The following is a 19,037-nucleotide window of genomic DNA, read 5'->3' on the forward strand; positions in this document are numbered from 1 at the left end:
TGTGCTATTATTTTTGAAGTCCTTTCCAGGAGTTAGGCAGAGGGGTGAACAAAGGTATTTTCCATCCTTTAGTCTACAAGTTCCTCAGAATTTCAGTTCAGTCTTTGCTTTCAGTCTAGGTGATTCTTCTCTGAACCATCAGACAGATTCTATTTTGCATCAAATACAGTGTGGATGGAGCAACTCCTCTGTCTCTGAAAAAGAGCTGGCCTGATGTTATAATTGGATGCATAAGACTAAATGAAAACAAGGTCATATAAAACCTCATTGATGGTTCATGTGCAGGGGAGAGGTTACCAGTGCTTCCAGTTAAAAAGAGCAATGAAGGCACAGGGAGTGTGGCTAGAGCTAGATGCAGAGCCGTCAGAGCTACGAGCTGAGAGTTTGTTCTGTGGCTGTATTTGCCACAGACTATTGTGCTTAGCCTTGATTTTGCAATGTGTGAATTGCTAGTTTTGTTTTGTTATATGTAAAGTCAATGGATTTGAATGCAATTAAAAACCCAACGAGTAAAAGAAATGGTGATGGGAGAAGCTAATCATAAGCCTTTCTTTTTCCTCCTTCAGGATGAAATAAAGAACCTGAAATTACTTTTCATGCTTTAAATTTTTTTAATTAGCATGCATCTCAGGTGTGATCCATTAATTGTGACTGAGTTTCTGTTCTAGGTAATAAAAACCCAGAATCATTACAGCCTGGGTGATAATAGTTCAGAAAATCATGTTGCAGCAGGATTTGGGTACTAACATTTTCAGTGCAGTAGTGCTGGAAGGTTGGAGGAAGTGTTTTAAATGTGATGCCATTTCCCTTTTACACTGTCTGTTCCAGTAACTGAATACAGGTACTGATTTTTTGGAGTCTAAAGAAATAATCATTCTCTTGCAGCATGCAGCAGAACTGGAACAAAAGCAGAATGAAAGCGAGAACAGAAAGCTGTTGGGCGAAATTGTAAAATACAGCAATGTCATACAGGTAAAACTATTGAAATACATCTGCCTTCTCTCAGAGCTGGAAAGGAAACAGTTGTTTCGTTTCAAGGTTATGGTGAAAATGAAACTAACCACTGTAATCTGTGTTGTCAAGGGTCAGGTAAACAGAACTTGTTAAAGTTTACAATATTGTGTTTTTCTGTCTGTTTTAAAGCCTACCAGAAGTGCTGCATATTCATGTTTAAATAATATGTCATAATATAAATTTTATGGGTAGTTTTTGTTGCTGCAGTTTAGAGTCTGAATGTAAATATAGGTTTTTTTTCAAGATTTATTTCAAAATCATATTTTGGAGGTGCTGTGCAGCTCCTTTTAAATCACTGAAGTAATTTGTACTTCATATAATTGAGACATAAGTTATGTTTTTAAGTGCAGTACAACTTCCCTGTAATGGATGAAATTTTTGAAGGGAACCCTATTAATGGACCCTTGTCCTACCTGTGTAGTATATGCTGTAGAATTGATCGCTGACACATTTCTCTCAATCTGAGATATACCGCCTCTTTTCCTTAACTGCAGTGTACTTTGATAACTCTCTTCTAGTTTTATTTTGTTTTTATGTGTGTTATGAGAAATCACTACAGTGTGAAGGCCAGTGCTATCTCTTTGACTGAAGGGGGAAAAGCAAAAGCTATAGTAATTTTTTTAATTATTATTTGCTCACAGCTGCTGCACATAAAAAGTAACAAGTACCTCACAGTGAATAAGAGGTTGCCGGCTCTGCTAGAGAAGAATGCTATGCGGGTGTCTCTGGATGCTGCAGGGAACGAGGGATCCTGGTTTTATATCCAGCCCTTCTGGAAACTGAGGAGCGAAGGTGACAATGTAAGTGGAAATACTGAATATGTGAGAGGGAGAAGGCAGAAAGTTTCCAGAAGACACGTGATTTCTTTGCTGCTGGCATAAATCGTGATGGATTAAGTTCAATGCTTGGGACTATTAGCTTTTATGTGTAACTAAAAAGTGTTACCAAATTATATGGTCTGGAATGTGAAATATTGTAGTATTCATCTGAGCCTCTGCTGATCTTGGAGCATCTTTGCTAAGTCCACCTGTTGTGTGCTGATTTACAAAGCTGATCATGTGTCACAGTTTACACTAGAGTAAAAGTGTTGTGGTTTTTTTTTAAAGTCTTTTAAAAATATTCTGGGCAACGTTATTTTCAAGAGGTCATCAGAGAATGTTTCCAAGAAATACATCAAGTTTCTTTAAATCTGTATCCCATCTCAACACAAGAGTGGCATCTGTGACTGGAATTGGGTTGGATAGTCTGGTAGGCCTTTTCTGGATAGGTTTCAGTAGGAGTCTTGCATATTGATAAAAGGAAGAATATACAGGAGAGCTCTTTGCTGCAGGTCTGAGGGTTGTGCCATGAGATCAAAACTTGGTTCTTCATTCAGTCAGCTGCGGCTTGGTTAAGTGCTCACTGTGGAGTATTCAGATCCGCCTCTGGGAAGGCCACATGATGAAGTTGTGTTTTATATTGTAGACCTGGCTGGGAATATTTGGCCACTCTCCCCTGTGAAGCACTCAGTGAAAGAGCCCTCTGAGGATCGCAGACAGGAATGCCTGTTTTGTCTTGTTAACTTTGTGGTTACCCAGCTCTTGGGATGCTGTCCAGGATGAGTGTGGTTACTTGCAGCTCCTTTTGGCAATCTGTTGTGGGGAGGGGAAGAATTATGTTCCCAGCTCATGGTCAGGAGCCTCTACAGACATAATCTTTCCCTGCCCCATGCAGTGGTCTGAAGGGTATGTGAAAACCTCTCCCCTTTACCCCAAGCCTGTTGCATAGAAAAGCAGCAAATGTAAGTAGTCCTCTGGGGCACCTCTGCATGGCTTTTCAGCTGGGGATAAGAAGTGTTGTGGATCAAACACCAACCTGGAATTCCTTTTCCTCACTGGAAAGAAAAAAAGGTGACTTATTGCTTAAAGGTTTTGACTTAATTTCTTATAATAACATCAGTTTAGCATCATCTTAACTCCTTAGGCCCTCATGCCTGGGAAATAAGTGTGTCTCATACTCTCCAGAGTGAGGACGTGGGGATTGGAACTAGATGATCTTTGAGGTCCCTTCCAACCCTAACCATTCTATGATTCCCAGATTGTGATCTGCAAAGCCACCGTGAACCCTTACAGCTGAGAGCAGAATAACGATCTTAAGCCTTAAAAGCAATCCTCAGTACTGTAGAGTTTTTGATTTAATTTAACACTGTTGTGGGTGCATGAGAAATGTGAGAGTCTGGAAGCGATTTTGCTTATGTGAAAAATTTGCTGATCACCGCAGTGATGGCTGTAACATCCCACTCCGCAGACCTCTCTCCTACTTTATTCCCCGTGGGGCCGTATCTGACAGGCTCTGTGCTACAAGGGCTGTGTGGGAAACTGTTTTCTCCTAACTTAATGGCCTCCTTTGGAACCTGCCTGCTGCTCCTTGTCTGTCACCAGGTGTTGCCTTTCAGAGCTGAGAGCTCGCCATTGTATTTTACAGAGGGAAGACCCTTTTCTACCAAGCCCAAATAGATCTGATAATTCTCTTTGCAAACTTCCAGAGCTAAACATGAGTCCTTTGGTAGCTTTTTCATAACTGCTCTGGAAGGTTTCCACCCCTTCAACAGTTACAGAAACTAGGCAGCTGTTGTAAGGGAGACAGGAGTAGCAAACAGTGGGGGAAATCCTTCATTTGCCTTTCACAGGCCATGAGAGGCTCCAGCCTTGTACTCACTCCTTCCCTCTGTTACTCACAGATGTGTGCACATTAAAAGGCTAGTTTCTGGGCAACTCATCTAACAAAGCACCAAACACCACATAAGCTGGAGCCACTTTACCCACCCACTAGGCTAGCTTTTAAAGGACTTAACTTTTTTTTCTTGTTGTATATTTTTCTTCTTCTGACCTCTCAGTGCCTGGAGTTAGCTTGGTGTATCAGCTTGGTATAAACTCTTATTATGTTTGGAAACTTTTTTTTAATATTTATTTTCAGTTTCTGTGCTATAAAAGGAAATTCCCTAAAAAAGCATGTTTTAGAAAGTCTTTACTGTCTTTAGAACAGAAGTATTGAGTTACTGCTTGGATGACTGCTACTGTGTCAGATAACCCAGACGAGCCAGATCCAAACATGCCATATATCCTGAAAAATAAAAAAGAGGTGGTTTAGTATGGGGGAAGCTGTGATATAGAAAGTAACGTGTGTGATTTTTCTAGTAAGTTGTGATGGTTTAGCCTTGTGAAATATTAAAAAAAATATTTTTCTGAAGGAGTGTTAGCTTAGCTTCATTAGCAACTGATTAGTTATGCAAGTCAATGAAAGTAATGAAAAAATATTGCTGAAAATTTACGGTAATTGGCATAACTCTGCAATATTTTATGCACACTTATTAAGGATATCTCAGCTGTCCTTCAATGGAAGATGTGACTGATTATGCTAGAGCTGTTTCCAGTTTGAGTGAGTAGCAAAATGTGCACTGATAGCAGGATTAGCTCTGTGTGGATTGCGTTTTAGGTTGTCTGCCATTTCAGTGGTCTGAAAGCTTGATCTCACAGCATGCTGAGGGAGGAGGTCTCAGACTTGGGAAATGCCCCGCCATCTGTGGGAAAATTCTGTTAATCCTCCTGATCTTTGAAGTGTGCCAGCAGTGCAACTAGCAAGTGTGGTTATAACATAAAAGTGATGAAGATGGAGTAGCAAAGCCTTTGGTGTGTCCAGTAACCTACTTGGATGGTTAGTTCAAAATTAAATCACACTACAGCATCTTCACAGTTAATGTAACCTCTTGCAACTGCAAGTCTTTGTGATTTACTACACCTCTACTAGAGTATTTGCTCCTGCTTCTTGATTGCGGTGTAGATGTAGCTGCCAGGTGGGCTTACTGAGTTTATATGAACCATAGAGTCGCCGTAAGTGATGCCAGTGCTGGTCCCCCACCCAGAAGAAAGAACGCAATCAGTTTTGACTGTGGCTCTTCCCACTCTCAATGTACCCTTTCCACCAAGATATGGACAAGTAGGGTTGCATGAATTTAGAAATTACCTTGTGCAGGAAGAGTTCCACTGATCCAAGACCGAAGGACCTTGTAGGTTTATCTTGAATTCAAAAGCTGAATTCTCTATGAATTTCATCATTCTCTGGAAGTTTCTTATCAAGACCAGAAAGGACGAGTTTTGTCAATGGCATCAGGAATGAAATCCTCAAAACCTGTGCGTTTGATGCAACTTTAATGAATTCAAGTCTGTATGTAAGAAAGAAGTCCCAGAGACCTGTCAAACTATTACCCACTGGTGGTCTACAGCATGCAGTGGCTGGCTGTGCCCAAGGGTAGCTAAGAAAGAGGAGAAAGAGCTGGTATTAATTTTAATTTTGCAGAGCAAAACCTTAGGAATTCATTGCTCTGTCTTCTACAATCTCTGTATAGTACAGTTCTACAGACAGAACTATGGGCACGTGGACATGTGAGTGCTCTGCCTCCAGTGTTTTGGGCATGCTGGGGCATTATTTGGAGCCAGAAATCAACTGCGTAGGGGATGGGAGGAACTCAAAAGTATAGACTTGCAGCTTTCCCAAGACAACCGTGTATGAGAGAACATGATTCCCTCTTCACTTTGCTTTCGTTTTCTGCATCACTGGTGGAGGGTGTATAGGAAACAAGCCCTGTGAAATGCCTCTATCCCTTCCTTCCCAACCAGCTATGGAGGTTTGAAGCAAGAAGAAAGGAAAAGAACATAGGATATCTTGTTGCTCCTGTGACAGCTGGCAGAGCTGGCCAGCACTGAGGGCAGGTTACTGCTGTCGACTTGGAGCAGGACAGGAGGCTGAGATGGAAACCATGACCCCACCTAACAGTTCTTCCTCAGATGTGTGCCTATGGCAGAGTAGCTGAGCACACATCTCCTTTCCTCTGGTTACTTCCATGGTAGTCATAGGCTTCCATTCAAAGATACCTTTCCCCTGCCCCTCCTTTTTTTTGGTCTTTTAAAATAGGATGCTCAATGATGTGCTCTCTTACTAATTAAGTTGTTACCTTCCTGGTGTACTTGCAATAATTTTGAAGTCCTGATTCCACTTTGCAGGATGCAAGCCTGATGGTTTTTTGATTAATGAATTGTCTGGTCATAACTTCTTAAAATGGGCTGTAAGTAATACCCGTGTGAAGCATGGCATGCAGGAATGTATTGCATACGTAATGTATTTTAAAGGCATCTTGTTGTTATTTTGGTTCCGTTAGTGAACTTTTTCTCATTACTTGGATTGAATAGGATTTCTACATGTAGTGTAAGCATGATGACACTGTCTTTTGCTACTGTTTATTTTAGCTGTGTTGGTAAAGAATAGGCAAACTTCTCTTTCACTTCTGCAATAAGTGGGCCAAATTCAACTGCATTGAAGTTACATGAGGCTGAATTAGGCTCTGCATTTTCATAGGGAATGTGCTGATCAATGCAGAAAGCATTTTTGTTTGTCTGTGTTCCAAAAGAAAGCATGGCTTGTGCAGCATTTCATATAGCAAAAATCACATATAGCCACTTGTCTTCATGTGTGTGTGTTTGCTTAAAATTGCCGTGAACAGCATAAGCAAATCAGGACCCAGTGCCAACCAATCTCTGTGGACTGATTTTTAACTTTTTTTAAAAAAAATATTTATTTTTTCCCCCCTCCGAGGTATGAACTGAATTCTCCATAAGCATGTCTCAAGCACTTTTTAGGTCAAAGACATTTTCATATATTGTTTTTCCCTGTCTATATCAGTAAAGAATTGCAAGGCCATGGGAATTTGCTTGTGGGGAGGCAACTTAGAAATTCCTCTTGTAGAAAGAAGGTCTCTCAGCTGATGTACCTGGTGCCTGTGCCGAGCTCCAAACACCGTTTAGGGAGTAACAGCAGAGGGGATGAATCTCTGAATTTCCAGTGATATATGTTCCTTTCCAGATTGCAGTCATACAGTCTTAATGCGAGAACTCCTGAGGCTGTCCTGACATTTGCCAGAAGATGGTCCACAGAGCTGGGGAGTCACTGGGCTAAAGAAGTCTTGTCACAGGCAAATTTTTAAGGCTTTTGTGAAATGAAAGACATTGGTGGGAGAAGGTTGACTGAGAGCAAGTGAGGGAAAAGAATCTTGCTGTCTGACTACAGATTATTTTCTAAGCTTTCTCTGCCTTTTCATTGGCAGTATATATGGGATAAAGAGGAGTTAATGTAATTTTTAGGTGAACTGAACTGCTCTTGGCATTCACAGGTTCGTATCTATTTCATAATCTCACGTTTCCGGTGAACTAGGCGACATTCTTACTGAGAACGTGAAGATTCATTAGTGTGAAATCTTGAACCTAAGCAATTGCAGAGGCATGGGCGAACAGAGCTGGTGTGTGAATTGTCTGCAAATAAATTCACCGAGTGCCGTTCATAGAGCATGCATTAGAGTCATTTTCTAAAAATGTAACATTACTTCATTTTATTGGATAATTACGTAGGTCTAAATTGTGTTTTACTTCTGACTTCCAGGTTGTTGTGGGAGATAAAGTTGTACTGATGCCAGTCAACGCAGGGCAGCCTCTACATGCCAGCAACATTGAGCTTCTAGATAACCCTGGCTGCAAAGAGGTGAGTTCGGTGGAGGGAGGAAGGGTAATTGCCAATCTAAGATGCATTATACGACGTTCTTTACTGCTAATGAGAAGCCCACTGTGGGCTAGGTGCCAGTGTTAAACATTGGTTCCAGCTTGGCCTCAGAAAACTGAGATGAAATATACTTATTCTTGGCACAGTTCTGGCTGGCACTGAAAGCTTTGTGAGGTTTTCTTGAGTATCTGAAACCCTCACTGATGTAAGAGTAAGCCCTCTTCCAACTGCTCATTAGGTCATCTTTAGTGGGTTGCAAACAGACTGAGTAGCATTTTGCCCACTGAATCTTCTCCAACATCAACATTATTATTATTAATACTTGAGAGCTTCATTGCCCATGTTAAATACCGTAAAAACATGTAGCTAAACCATGTCCCCTACCACCCTAGATGTTGTGTGGTCTTTTAGAAGACTAGAATGTCTCAAAAAGAAAAGAACAACCCTTAATACTATAATTGTGTTTGTGTTTTTTTTTTTCTCAAAGGTAAATGCTGTCAACTGTAACACAAGCTGGAAAATAACTTTGTTCATGAAATTCAGTAGTTACCGAGATGATGTGCTGAAAGGAGTAAGTATGATCTTTTTAAATTATTTTTTTTTATTTGAAAAATCATGCCATATTTGACTGTAAAGAAATATTACATGGTGAATAAAAGAACAACTGAGGATTTTATGGAGCTGTTGAGAATCTCCCACTACTGTTCTTCAACAGCCGGAATATTTTTCCTTTGTGTTACTGTGTTACTAAGTGAAATTTTTTGGATTGTGCTAGCTTCCAGCCCCTGTCCACTCTCAGGCACAACTGAGGATCCATGAGAATAGATGGAGTTCAAGCCCAGAATGATGAGAGGCTCTGTACAGAGTAGCTGTGACGTTTCAGTTTATGCTGAGATGCTAAAGCAGGTATAATAAGCTTGCAGAAGGGAGTGAGGCATGAAACATGACAACAGCTGTGATAAGACAATGTAGCTTTAAATGCTCATGATTTGCACAGCTTCATGCCTCTAAATCACATATTTTCATTTTAAATCATAGAATCATAGAATGGCATAGGCTGGAAGAGACCTCAGAGATCATCTAATCCAACCTCCCTGTTAAATATATAAACTTTATTTGTCCTGACTTACACCTTAATAAGTTATTATCAACTGGCTGTTTTTTGGTAGGTATCAAGGTATCAGCAGTTTTTGAGGAAGAATTTGAAAGGGAAAATGGTATGTCTGTGTAGACTCATTTGGGGATAGTGTTTCAAGCCTTGAGGAGAGGCAGAAGGAAGCAAAAATGATGCCAGCAGAAGTACAGAGAGGACATTGCATTTGGTTGCAGAGGAGAAGAGATGAGCCAATATTAGAGAAATCTGTTTGCTTTCCCTAAATGCTAAGAGAGATCAGAAATAAAACAATCCATTTAGTAAAGTTAGCTATAATTAAAAATCACCTTTAGGTTAATTGTTGCCCACTATGCATTACAGTACTTCGAAACAAGTTCTGTTTTCACAGAAGTGCATGAATCTCCTGCAGGACTGAGTTTTCTCATTTGATTTCTAAACTCAGTGCTGAGATTGAATGCTCTGCACTTGGTACCTCATCCAGCAGTAGGAAACTAATAAATGTTGTCTTCACATTAGCTATGTTGACATCACTGGAGCTAGTACAGATATAGAGGATGAGTCTAGTGGCTTTGCCTGCCACTTAATAATGCTTCTTTTTCATATTGCTTTAGGGAGATGTTGTTAGGCTGTTTCATGCAGAGCAAGAGAAGTTTCTGACCTGTGACGAATATGAGAAGAAACAACATATTTTCCTTCGTACTACATTGCGTCAGTCAGCCACTTCTGCAACCAGTTCTAAAGCACTGTGGGAAATAGAGGTATTTTTTCTTTTTATAAATATTTTAGGACTTGCAGGCCAAGGTTCAGTAAAAATAGTTTACCACAACATGAATCAATCATAGCCTCTTGATATCATCATACACCTCCCTGTAGCTATTATTATTTTATGAAGCAGTTTGTGTAGGATGAGCACTGAAGAGCTGCTTTATTGCTGTGCGTGTGTAGAGAGAGGATGTTTTCTTAACTAAATTTACCTGCACTAAAATGACAAAGGGTCAAATTCAGACTCGACGTAAACGGTGCGATTTTATCAAAGCAAATTGAATGACACTCATGTATCCCGAGTTCTGAGTGTTTATATTTGACTTCATGTGTAATGTAGAAAATTGAAATTTCATGACTGACAAGAAGTCTCACAAATGTCATCGAGTCCATTCTTCTGCAACAGGGAACATAAACATGTTTAAAGTTAGGCTGAATAAAAAGGTGTTGTTGCTGAATGGGGGTGATTTTGAGAAGATGACTAGCAAATACATTTTTGTTTAACTGAGGAACGTTGGAAAGCGGTGTGTCTCAAACCCTTGCTGTTACGGTAATGTAACTCCTATAAAAGTTCTTACGTGCTGAGCAAACTTTGTGCATTTAAAATATTGCTCCTTGCTCAGGCAACTGGTTGATTTTTGTCTAAGTAAGGACTGTATGGAATAGAGTTTGTTGCACTTGTAGTTATTTGAGATTACTCCTCGAAAGACAGGCGCTGCTAGATTTGGAGATAGCAAATGACCTACAGCTCAGACAAGGGGAAAAAGAAATAACCTGGGATATTTCAAATGATACGGGGCTATTTTATTACTTGAATGAAAATTTATCAGAAGCTCCTGGTGTTGTCAAAAATAGAGCTGGTATAAGTGCTGAAACAATGTAAGAGGGTTTGAGTTTTGCTTTGAAGTAGTGCCTATGCAAGTGTACAGCAGCTACACTTGCTTTCTTGAGCTCCAGATTCACACCATGTCATCTTAAAGCAAAATTTGGCTCATCATATTTGCAGGCAGTACATTAATGAAAACATGGAAAGTAATAGGAGGAGTATTTCCTGGCACCTGACAAAAAATAAATGTAAGTAGTTGTTATTTATGGTGGGCTTAGCGTGAGTGCAGAATTCCTGTCTGTGGTAGACTGTTATTATGTATTTTACATATTTTTATTTGAAATGAGCTGTAAGAAATGTCAGTGATCTAAGTGTGGTCTTGAGGAGCATGATTAAAATCTGTAATTCTTCTTTTAGGTTGTCCATCATGACCCTTGCCGGGGAGGGGCAGGACAGTGGAATAGCTTATTTAGATTTAAGCATTTGGCAACTGGAAACTACTTAGCTGCAGAGGTAAGAATGTCAATTAAACAAATGGTTGTGTGCTGCCTAACCAAGTACTATACATGTCCTGCTAATTCGGAACTCCCATAGTAGGTGGGTCCACAATGTAGATCTCGAAAAAGATCTCACACCAGGTCTGGATGGGGTGAACTGAATGTGCACTACTGTGTCATGCTGTATTGCTGTAGCCAAATGTTGCAAGGAAAATTTTCTGAGCTGCAGGACACTAGCAGGTGAGTTCAAGACAGCATCTAACCTTAATTTCAGCTGTGCTGTCGAACCTTGAATCTGCTGTTGTCATGGCAGCCAGAGCAAACACCACTGCTAAATATCCACCATATTTACACCGAAAATCCTTGGAGACATTTATCTCTCTGCACTTGTTTGCCCTTGATTTTTTTGAGATTTGCCTTTTGGTTTTTGTGATCTTTGCTGGCTGGGAAACCATACACAGCGTAAAGCTTTCGGAGTAGAACTGAATGCAAGGTAATCATTGAGCTTGATCAGAGAAGTCTGTGTGCAAGCGCTAGAACAGGTGCTCTAAACTACTCTCATTCAGAAACTTTCGTGTTGTTTTTTTTTTCCTGCAGGCTCTAAACTTCTTGAAAAAATGTTTCTTTGGGACTGATTTCAGTGTATTGATCTTTGCCGGCCAGCATATGGTCCAAGGCACCTTTGTGTTCTGTAGAAACTTGAGGGAGGACAAACTTGTATGTTGGTGTCATTACTATTGGTGCATTCTGATTGTAAGCAGGTTGTTCTGCTACTGCACTCTTGTCTTTTGACTAAATTTCGAGTAAAGAAAAGTCTGAGGAAGTTTTTGCCCCCTTTGGTGGAACAGAAGGTCCAAGAGGAGAAGGAAGATCTTGCAACTTGTCTGGTTATTATCTGGTACTTTATATTAAGGCAAAATAGTGTTGCGACTCCCTAAAAGAGCAGCTTAACAACTTTTAAAACCCATAATTGCCCTTAAAAATAAAATAGGGCTCTTGACAAGCTGGAATAGAGCAGATAATACTGAGTTTATGAAATGAGACAGCCTTGGATTTTTCCCTGGTTGCAAGAAGCTGTGAGCTTTTAAAGTCATATCTAATCCATAAAAGAACTGGTCTGTGTCCAAGTTATATCAATGGAATGAAAAGTAGGGTTCTTTTCCCACTGATTTAGTTAAGTCTGTGCAGGATTGCTTCTTTTGACTTATGCTTAGAAGTGAGAGTGAAAATTTACAAGAGCCAGTTACGAATCACTATATGTTAGGGAATCCCTGGAAAAAGTCTCGCTCTAACTGGATTGAGTTACGTTTGCAGCAATGCAACTTCTCTATGCAGACAAGTCCATGCTATTCCCAGGGTGCTGCTTTCACTTTCCAGCTCCTGTCACAGCCTGCACTGATTTCAGAGTAAGAGCAAACAGGAGCCATCAAACCTGATCTATTTCTGATTATGGCAAAAACAGTGTCAAAACATAAACAGTGGACCACCAGATGATACCGATGTTATTTGCCATCTGAGACTAAATTTAGTTTGGATCTTTTAATTGGTTTTAACAGTAGCTTACAGTGTATGTTAGAAAACTGATAGGCCTGAGTGGCGAAGAACATCATCTCTTTAAAGGCAATGGGCCAACATGCCTTAACTGCTCTGCTCCATGCTGCTGCCTCCATACTGCAGCAAAACTTTGGCTTGGCTGAAGCCAGTTGGCTTTATTATGGAGTTAATATTGGCTAATAATAGCTAATTTTCAAGTGGCAACCAGTACTCCCACCTAAGAGATGGTTCCATTTTCCTCTCTGCTTACAGTGGGAGATGCTCCTCGTAGAAAGATTTTATTCAGACTAGGTAGGCTGATGGAGAGTCAGAAGAGGCATCAAGCTCTCTGGGCTTCCTTCTCCCACCATACCTCATCTGCTCAGGGATTTTCAGGAGAAAAATCTTCAAGTAAAGAGGTGTCACATTACGCTGAATGTTGAACTTGAGCTTAGGTCCTTCCTACCTCTGGAAAGGAAATCCCCATCAGGAAGACTCATAATATAGAGAGTACAATTGGCACAGTAGAGTGAGAGCTGGAAGAGCATTTGGGTTGAGCAGAGGTGATATGCTCTGACTGGAGAGCAGCATTAACTACTGCATCTATGAAGTGTAAAATACCTGCTGGTGGAGATATTAAAGGTACTGCTGTAACAAAAACCTGTGAACTGTATTTTACACAGTTCACATGTCAGGCACAACACACCAGCCAGACATGCACATCAAAGGTTTATGAACAGGCAGGCAGACACCTATGTGCGTGAGCTAACTTTAAATCAATTGGGAAAAGCTTACTGAACACTTATCTGTGCTCTTGCAGCACAGGAAGATTACTCATGGTATGGATTATCAACGGTGTCACACATTGCCATGACCTGATTTTGTTTAAGCTTCTGTGATAAAGATATCTAGAGTGGAATAATAAGTACAAACACATTAACAAAAATACACGAATCTTTTAAGCGTTCTGTTGTGGGCTAACGATACAATTTCTATCACAGTTTGAGCTACTGTAAATCAGGATTAATCACTGTTTATAACCATCTTTTCCTTACTTCGTCCTTCTGTAAATCAGCTTGGTGTGTACCATGGAGACTTCTGCAGTGGAATCTTGCACGGGTCAAGTCTCAGACAATGAGCAGAAGTGTTCTTCACATGAGTGTCTCCTTCTGCTCCTCGCAGTTAGGCTTGTATCTCGTGTATGCAGTGCTGTGCCTTTTTCTTTGAGGCTTCCTGTGCCAGATGGAACTGGTCAGCCTGACTTGTGACTCAGCAGGTCTGAGTCATGTAGTGAAGGGATGCCACTGCAGCTTGTTAAGGCCAGGGGATGATCTGAGGACTAAGAAAAATCAAGATACTTGCCCCAGAGAAGTCAGGAATTTTAAACTAATAAGCTTAAAAGTGTTTCAATACTACAGTACGTAAGTTTAAAAAAAAAACGGTCAGGCAATACAGTTGTTCAGTTAAAAAAAACATATAGGTGAGTACTTGTAAATCTTAATTCTTACAAACTTGAGAGAATGAAGTCAGGATGTCTAAGTCCTAAATTCCATGTTCCTAAGAATCACAATCAGTCATCCAGCTTTTGTTACCTTTCAAAGACTAAGAGTCCTCTGATACCTGACTTCTGACACAGGCTCAAGTAGTACCATTTCCTTTAATCCTCTCTTCACTTGGCATTACTTAGACTAATTTTCATTAATATGCTTTGAAGTTCCTTAAGACCTACTAAAACCATAAAGCAATCTAGACCCTACTACCAGACTATGGGCTGAAGTTGAGCCACCCTGAGAGACCTACTGCTAAAGGAAACCCAGTGGAAGGCATCTGCTAATTGCACATAGCTGCATTGTCATCCCCCTACATCCTGGAGACACAGTCTGACATGTCAAATGCTCTCACACAATTACTTAAGGCACAGGTCAGATATGCTGAAAAAAGAGTTTCATGTTTGGTGGGAAGACTTGAGACATCAGCAATCTGGATAGGTGGTAATGTCTCCTACATGTCTGGCATTTGGAAACCTGAAGCCACTGGCTCAGACATTCCCAAAACAATGATATCATAAAAAAGTGGAACCAAATACTCGGCTGAAAAATTGGAAAGATAAATTCTCTTCTTTGGAGACAGTGGGAGTTCTGCTGTTAGTGTCAGAAGGGCTTGATTTCACCCAAAAGAGCTGAACCAAATCCCTAGCAGGAGATTTAGACACTAAGCCACCAGCTAAGATCCAGGCTGCCGAGTTTTATTCTCATCTTCACAGAGTCAGCAGTCTTTTAGAAAAAGTTCTGTAGAAGATTCTTTTTTTAGCCTTGGTTACAGCAAAATGACCCAAGTTATTTTGAAGTTTTTATAAAGAGAGGCTGTAAGGTTAGGTGGAAATTGAAAGCTTCAAAGTAACAAAGACTTTCTCAAATTTTTAAAAAGTCTTTTCAGTGCATGTACCACATGTAAAATGCACCCAAATCTGCCTCTGTGTGTGTGTGAGAGCGAGCTGCAATTTACTTGAACAGCCTTTCAAATGCTGCAGGTTGGGACCACACAGCTGTGCCTTTCTCATGAACACACCTAACCTTTTCAATATTCTAATCACTAGGATAAAAGTCTCTTTGAACTGAATATCAGCTTATCGATTGTGCTGAACCTAAGCATGCACCTTTAATATCGTTCTCCATGTGTACAGCAGCTCCAGTTCTGTGATTTCTAAACTGGACAAACTGTACTTAAACTATTAACCCTTGGTGTATGAGGATGTTAAACAGAAATACGTGTGTCCATGCACACATATATGCACACACAAGAAATGCAGAATAAGTCTGTCATTTCATATTAAACTTCTCAGGTGAGATGGATATTGCTAAAATAATCACAAAATATGTGTGCAAATATCAAATCACGTGCTAGTCTCAGATGCTGCAGTAGACAATAGATAAACTCTGCTTGCGAAACACTATGAACACGTACATAATCACAGTGCAGAAATTGTAAGGAAAAATCTGTGGTAATTCTGTTTTACTTAGTTCAATAGACTAAGACTAGAGTTAGTAGATACCTTGGCCAAGATATGGCAATAAATCTGGTGAGGTAATTGTCTTTAACACTGAGTTAACTATACTAAATGAATTAAGGTGATGCGGGTAAGATGACAGCCTTAATGTTTAGCTTCTGTGGTTGTATAAAATTGTGGTCATAAACAAGGGTTTAAATTATTACTATGTTTTCCAAGGAAGTGCACGGAGTTGTTCCGAAAGGCAATCTATGCCCTGAAGTTGTTCTAGATGAAGGAGAGAAGACTGAGAACAGGCTGGCCAATGCAATAGGTTGAAGCAATGAGCTCAGAGGCAATGGCAGAACCAAACATACTTTTTCTGACTTGTAGTGTGCTTCATTCACTAAACCAAGTTGTTGCTCATGTGAAGGCCCTCGTTCAGTAAAGCTCTCAGGAGTAGCCTTGTCTTTGAAGTCAGTGGAATCATAAGCATTTATGTGTTCAGGGGTCAAGGGTGTCTCAGATACTGACCCGATGGGCTTGGACTTCCTCTAACAATTTTCACTTTTGCAGTCACCCGCTGGACTACTTTGATGATTGTAGGGCTGAAGGCTCCACAACAGCCACTTTTAACTTCTACATTTGAATATACTTAATAAATAGCTTGTACAGTGTAATTGGGATGGCAAAACCTTTAGCTATATTATGACAATGGACAAGTCACAGAGATAAACTTGTCTGCTAGCAACCTGCTTTGGGCAGAAGTAGCAATCTGATGTGTATCCCAGATGCCTGTCCCACTGGAAAACTCCTCTGGCTTTCTTATAGGGTTTGCTTTCTTCTTCCTTCAAGAGCAAAATTGCAGGGTTTAATAGATCAACTCCAATCAAAGTTTTGTTCTAAACTCTTGTTAAAATCCTACCTGAAACATATTTCCAACTTTGGGGTTATGTTAGCACTAAATCATAGAATGGTTAGGGTTGGAAGGGACCTTAAAGATCATCTAGTTCCAACCCCCCTGCCATGGCCAGAGAAATCCTCCACTACACCAGGTTGCCCAAAGCCTCATCCAACCCGGCCTTGAACACTTCCAGGGATGGGGCATCCACAACTTCTGTGGGCAACCTGTTCCAGTGCCTCACCACCCTCAATGTAAAAAATTTCTTCCTTATATCTAATCTAAATCTCCCCTCTTTCAGTTTGAATCCATTTCTTTTGAAGGCAGGAGTGATTGAAACCAGTTGGCCTTAGCAGCACAGGGTTACGTGCACTTGAGATGAAATGATAATTATATGAATATTCTAAATTGAACGGGAAGTTCAGCCCAAACCACCAACGCTGTAGTTCAGTGGTAAGAGCACTTCAGTGGCAATGCAGGCTTGCAGAAATGTCTGCAGGTGTTTGATTGTGGTTCTGTGACACAATGTGCTGTCCCTGAGGTGGTGTTGGCATGGACTCCGGGGTGCGGGGAAGAGGGAATAATCTGTGCTGTGAACAGGGCCGCTGAGCTAAGGCACCAGAGGCACAAAGCAGTTGCGGTGGGTTAACAGGAACTACTGAAGCCAACATCGAAGGTCTTGCCTTGTGGGACTGTCAGCTGAATTTCACCTTGTTGTGGTGTAAACCACTTGCTGAGAACCCTTGAATCAATGACCAATAAAAGACTCATATTGTCTTTCCTGAATATTTTCTTCCTATGTTATATCACACTACTTTTCTGTCAAAATTGCCCAAGTTTCTTCTCAGAGAAGCTTGTGTACATCATTCACCTCAAATTGAGAACTGCTGTTAATCTTGGTTTACCTTCTTCTAAATGGATTTCTGTTACGTCTCGCTATTAGAAATATTAGCCTGCCATAATATGTATATCATTATAATATGTGTTTATCCAGGTGGACAGAGCCATACTGTTCATAATAAATTTAATCCTGTTGTAATAATCACTTGATTTGTATCATGGTGAAGATAGCCAAGAGCACGTACTGATTAATACTGATAGAAAATAATCCTCTCCTGCCTTCTGAATAGGACATAGTAAAGAAGTGGAATGTGCTGCCACAAGAATAGAAAACAAACCACTTAATAAGATTTTAAGAAAGATTACATATTTGTATGAGTAATAGTATCCTCAGCATTAGCAAAGATTTAAAAAAAAAAAAGTAAGAGGGAAATCAGTTCTTAAACTTGAGGATATAAACCAGGATTAACCCTTTGGAGCCCTGGAGAAACTTCTGTAGTTTATTTTTCTTTCACTTTCTTAAACTGCTGTGGAAAACAGAGTACTGCATAGGATGTTTTATTAAGGCAACTGAGATTTACTATTTGAAGGCCATAATTTAGGCCTTTTGATATCCAGTTTTTGAAAATTGGGCTACTGACAGAGATATTTTGTGTTCAGGAAGCAAAAGGGACCGCTATTTGCCAGCGATATTTTTTGGGGTGATGTGGAAGCAAGCCTTTGCAGAAAAATGTATGCATCCACTGGTCATACAGCTCATGCAGAGGAGGAGAGCATAGTGGTAAACGTTCTGTGGTTTCTTCTGCCTTTAGAAACAATAACTAGTTAAAAACGGCTTTGTTTAAGATGTGCAGGTACCTTTTGCTCAAGGATAACAATTTGCAACCCAAAGAAGGTACCAGGAGATGGCAGCATCCACCAAGGCCTTCATGCATCTGCTCACATATTTAATTTGTTGGTACTATGGGACCTCCTTACCTGGAGATTGCTTCAGAATCTTCCTTTTGAGTCATGTTTTTCCAGTCTCTTTGTTAAATGTTAATACAGCGTTCTGATTAGTTTCTATCTGTTGGGCTCAGTGATTAAATGTTCTTGTAGGAAAAAGGGCTTACCTAGGTGACAGGGTGAACTCAGCACCGTAAACCTTATTTCTATTTTTCACTGTCTCGTAGGAGGAGAATGGTTTTGTTTTAAAGCTCTATAAGGAGTGAAGGATAATTTACAGCTGTGGGTGAAGAGATGGAAGAGATCCAGAGACTAGAGGAGGAGGAGGATGGATTACTGATTTACAGAGCCGGTCTGACCTGTTCCGCAGACTTGGATGTGGCTTTTTAAAGTGACAGAGTTAGAAGCTGTCTGTCCATTTAGCAAAACCCGGGGCTGTTTTTTCCAAGGTTTTTCTTGACCTGACTTGTCTTGACTTTGGTGGAAGCTAGGAACGACATTTGCATCTGTTGGTGTGCAAATACCTTTGGAAATCTGGATCTCAGAGGAAGGATTTTTTTCTCCCAGCCAACTAGTTTTGCGGTAGTGACCTGTGAGCCTGTGTTCAGCCAGGCTTTTCCAGTCCTCTCTGAAGCTGGCTGTGTTTGAGCCGTGTTTGTATACATACAAGCTTTAGGAGGAAGGGAAGTGTGAAACTATTAACGCAGCATTAATTGTCATTTAGTCATTATAAGGACTGCTTCTGATATTAAAAATACACCATGTGCTGGTATTGCATTTCGATGTGTTCCAAACAGCAAACATAGACATGTGGTCTGTTCTTTAGTGTGGTTTTTTTTTTACTTATTATGTCAAGATTACTGGAGAAACTTTTATTCAGTTATATTTGTGCCTCTGTTTTTGATGCTTGATAGAGATTTAGAAGACTGACTTTGTTTTTTATTGTTGGGACGGTTGTGTGTGGGGTTTTTTTGTGTCTTTTTTTTAATAGTAGAAATTTCAGTAATGTCTAATTCAATCATCCCTAGTTATTT

The 19,037-nt window shown here is 40.2% G+C and overlaps 1 protein-coding gene across 1 annotated transcript in view; it reads left to right on the forward strand.

Moving 5' to 3' along the window:
- ITPR2 (inositol 1,4,5-trisphosphate receptor type 2) overlaps positions 1-19,037 on the forward strand; it is a 261,956-nt gene that overhangs the window by 41,350 nt on the left and 201,569 nt on the right. The window contains exons 4-9 of the mRNA XM_086611258.1: positions 886-972; positions 1,656-1,814; positions 7,483-7,581; positions 8,087-8,170; positions 9,325-9,471; positions 10,719-10,814. Coding sequence (XP_086467384.1) covers positions 886-972; positions 1,656-1,814; positions 7,483-7,581; positions 8,087-8,170; positions 9,325-9,471; positions 10,719-10,814 — 672 coding nt within the window. The remainder of the gene's footprint in view (positions 1-885; positions 973-1,655; positions 1,815-7,482; positions 7,582-8,086; positions 8,171-9,324; positions 9,472-10,718; positions 10,815-19,037) is intronic.

Source organism: Tauraco erythrolophus, chromosome 4 (genome assembly GCF_009769465.1).
Source record: "Tauraco erythrolophus isolate bTauEry1 chromosome 4, bTauEry1.pri, whole genome shotgun sequence".
NCBI lineage: Eukaryota > Metazoa > Chordata > Aves > Musophagiformes > Musophagidae > Tauraco > Tauraco erythrolophus.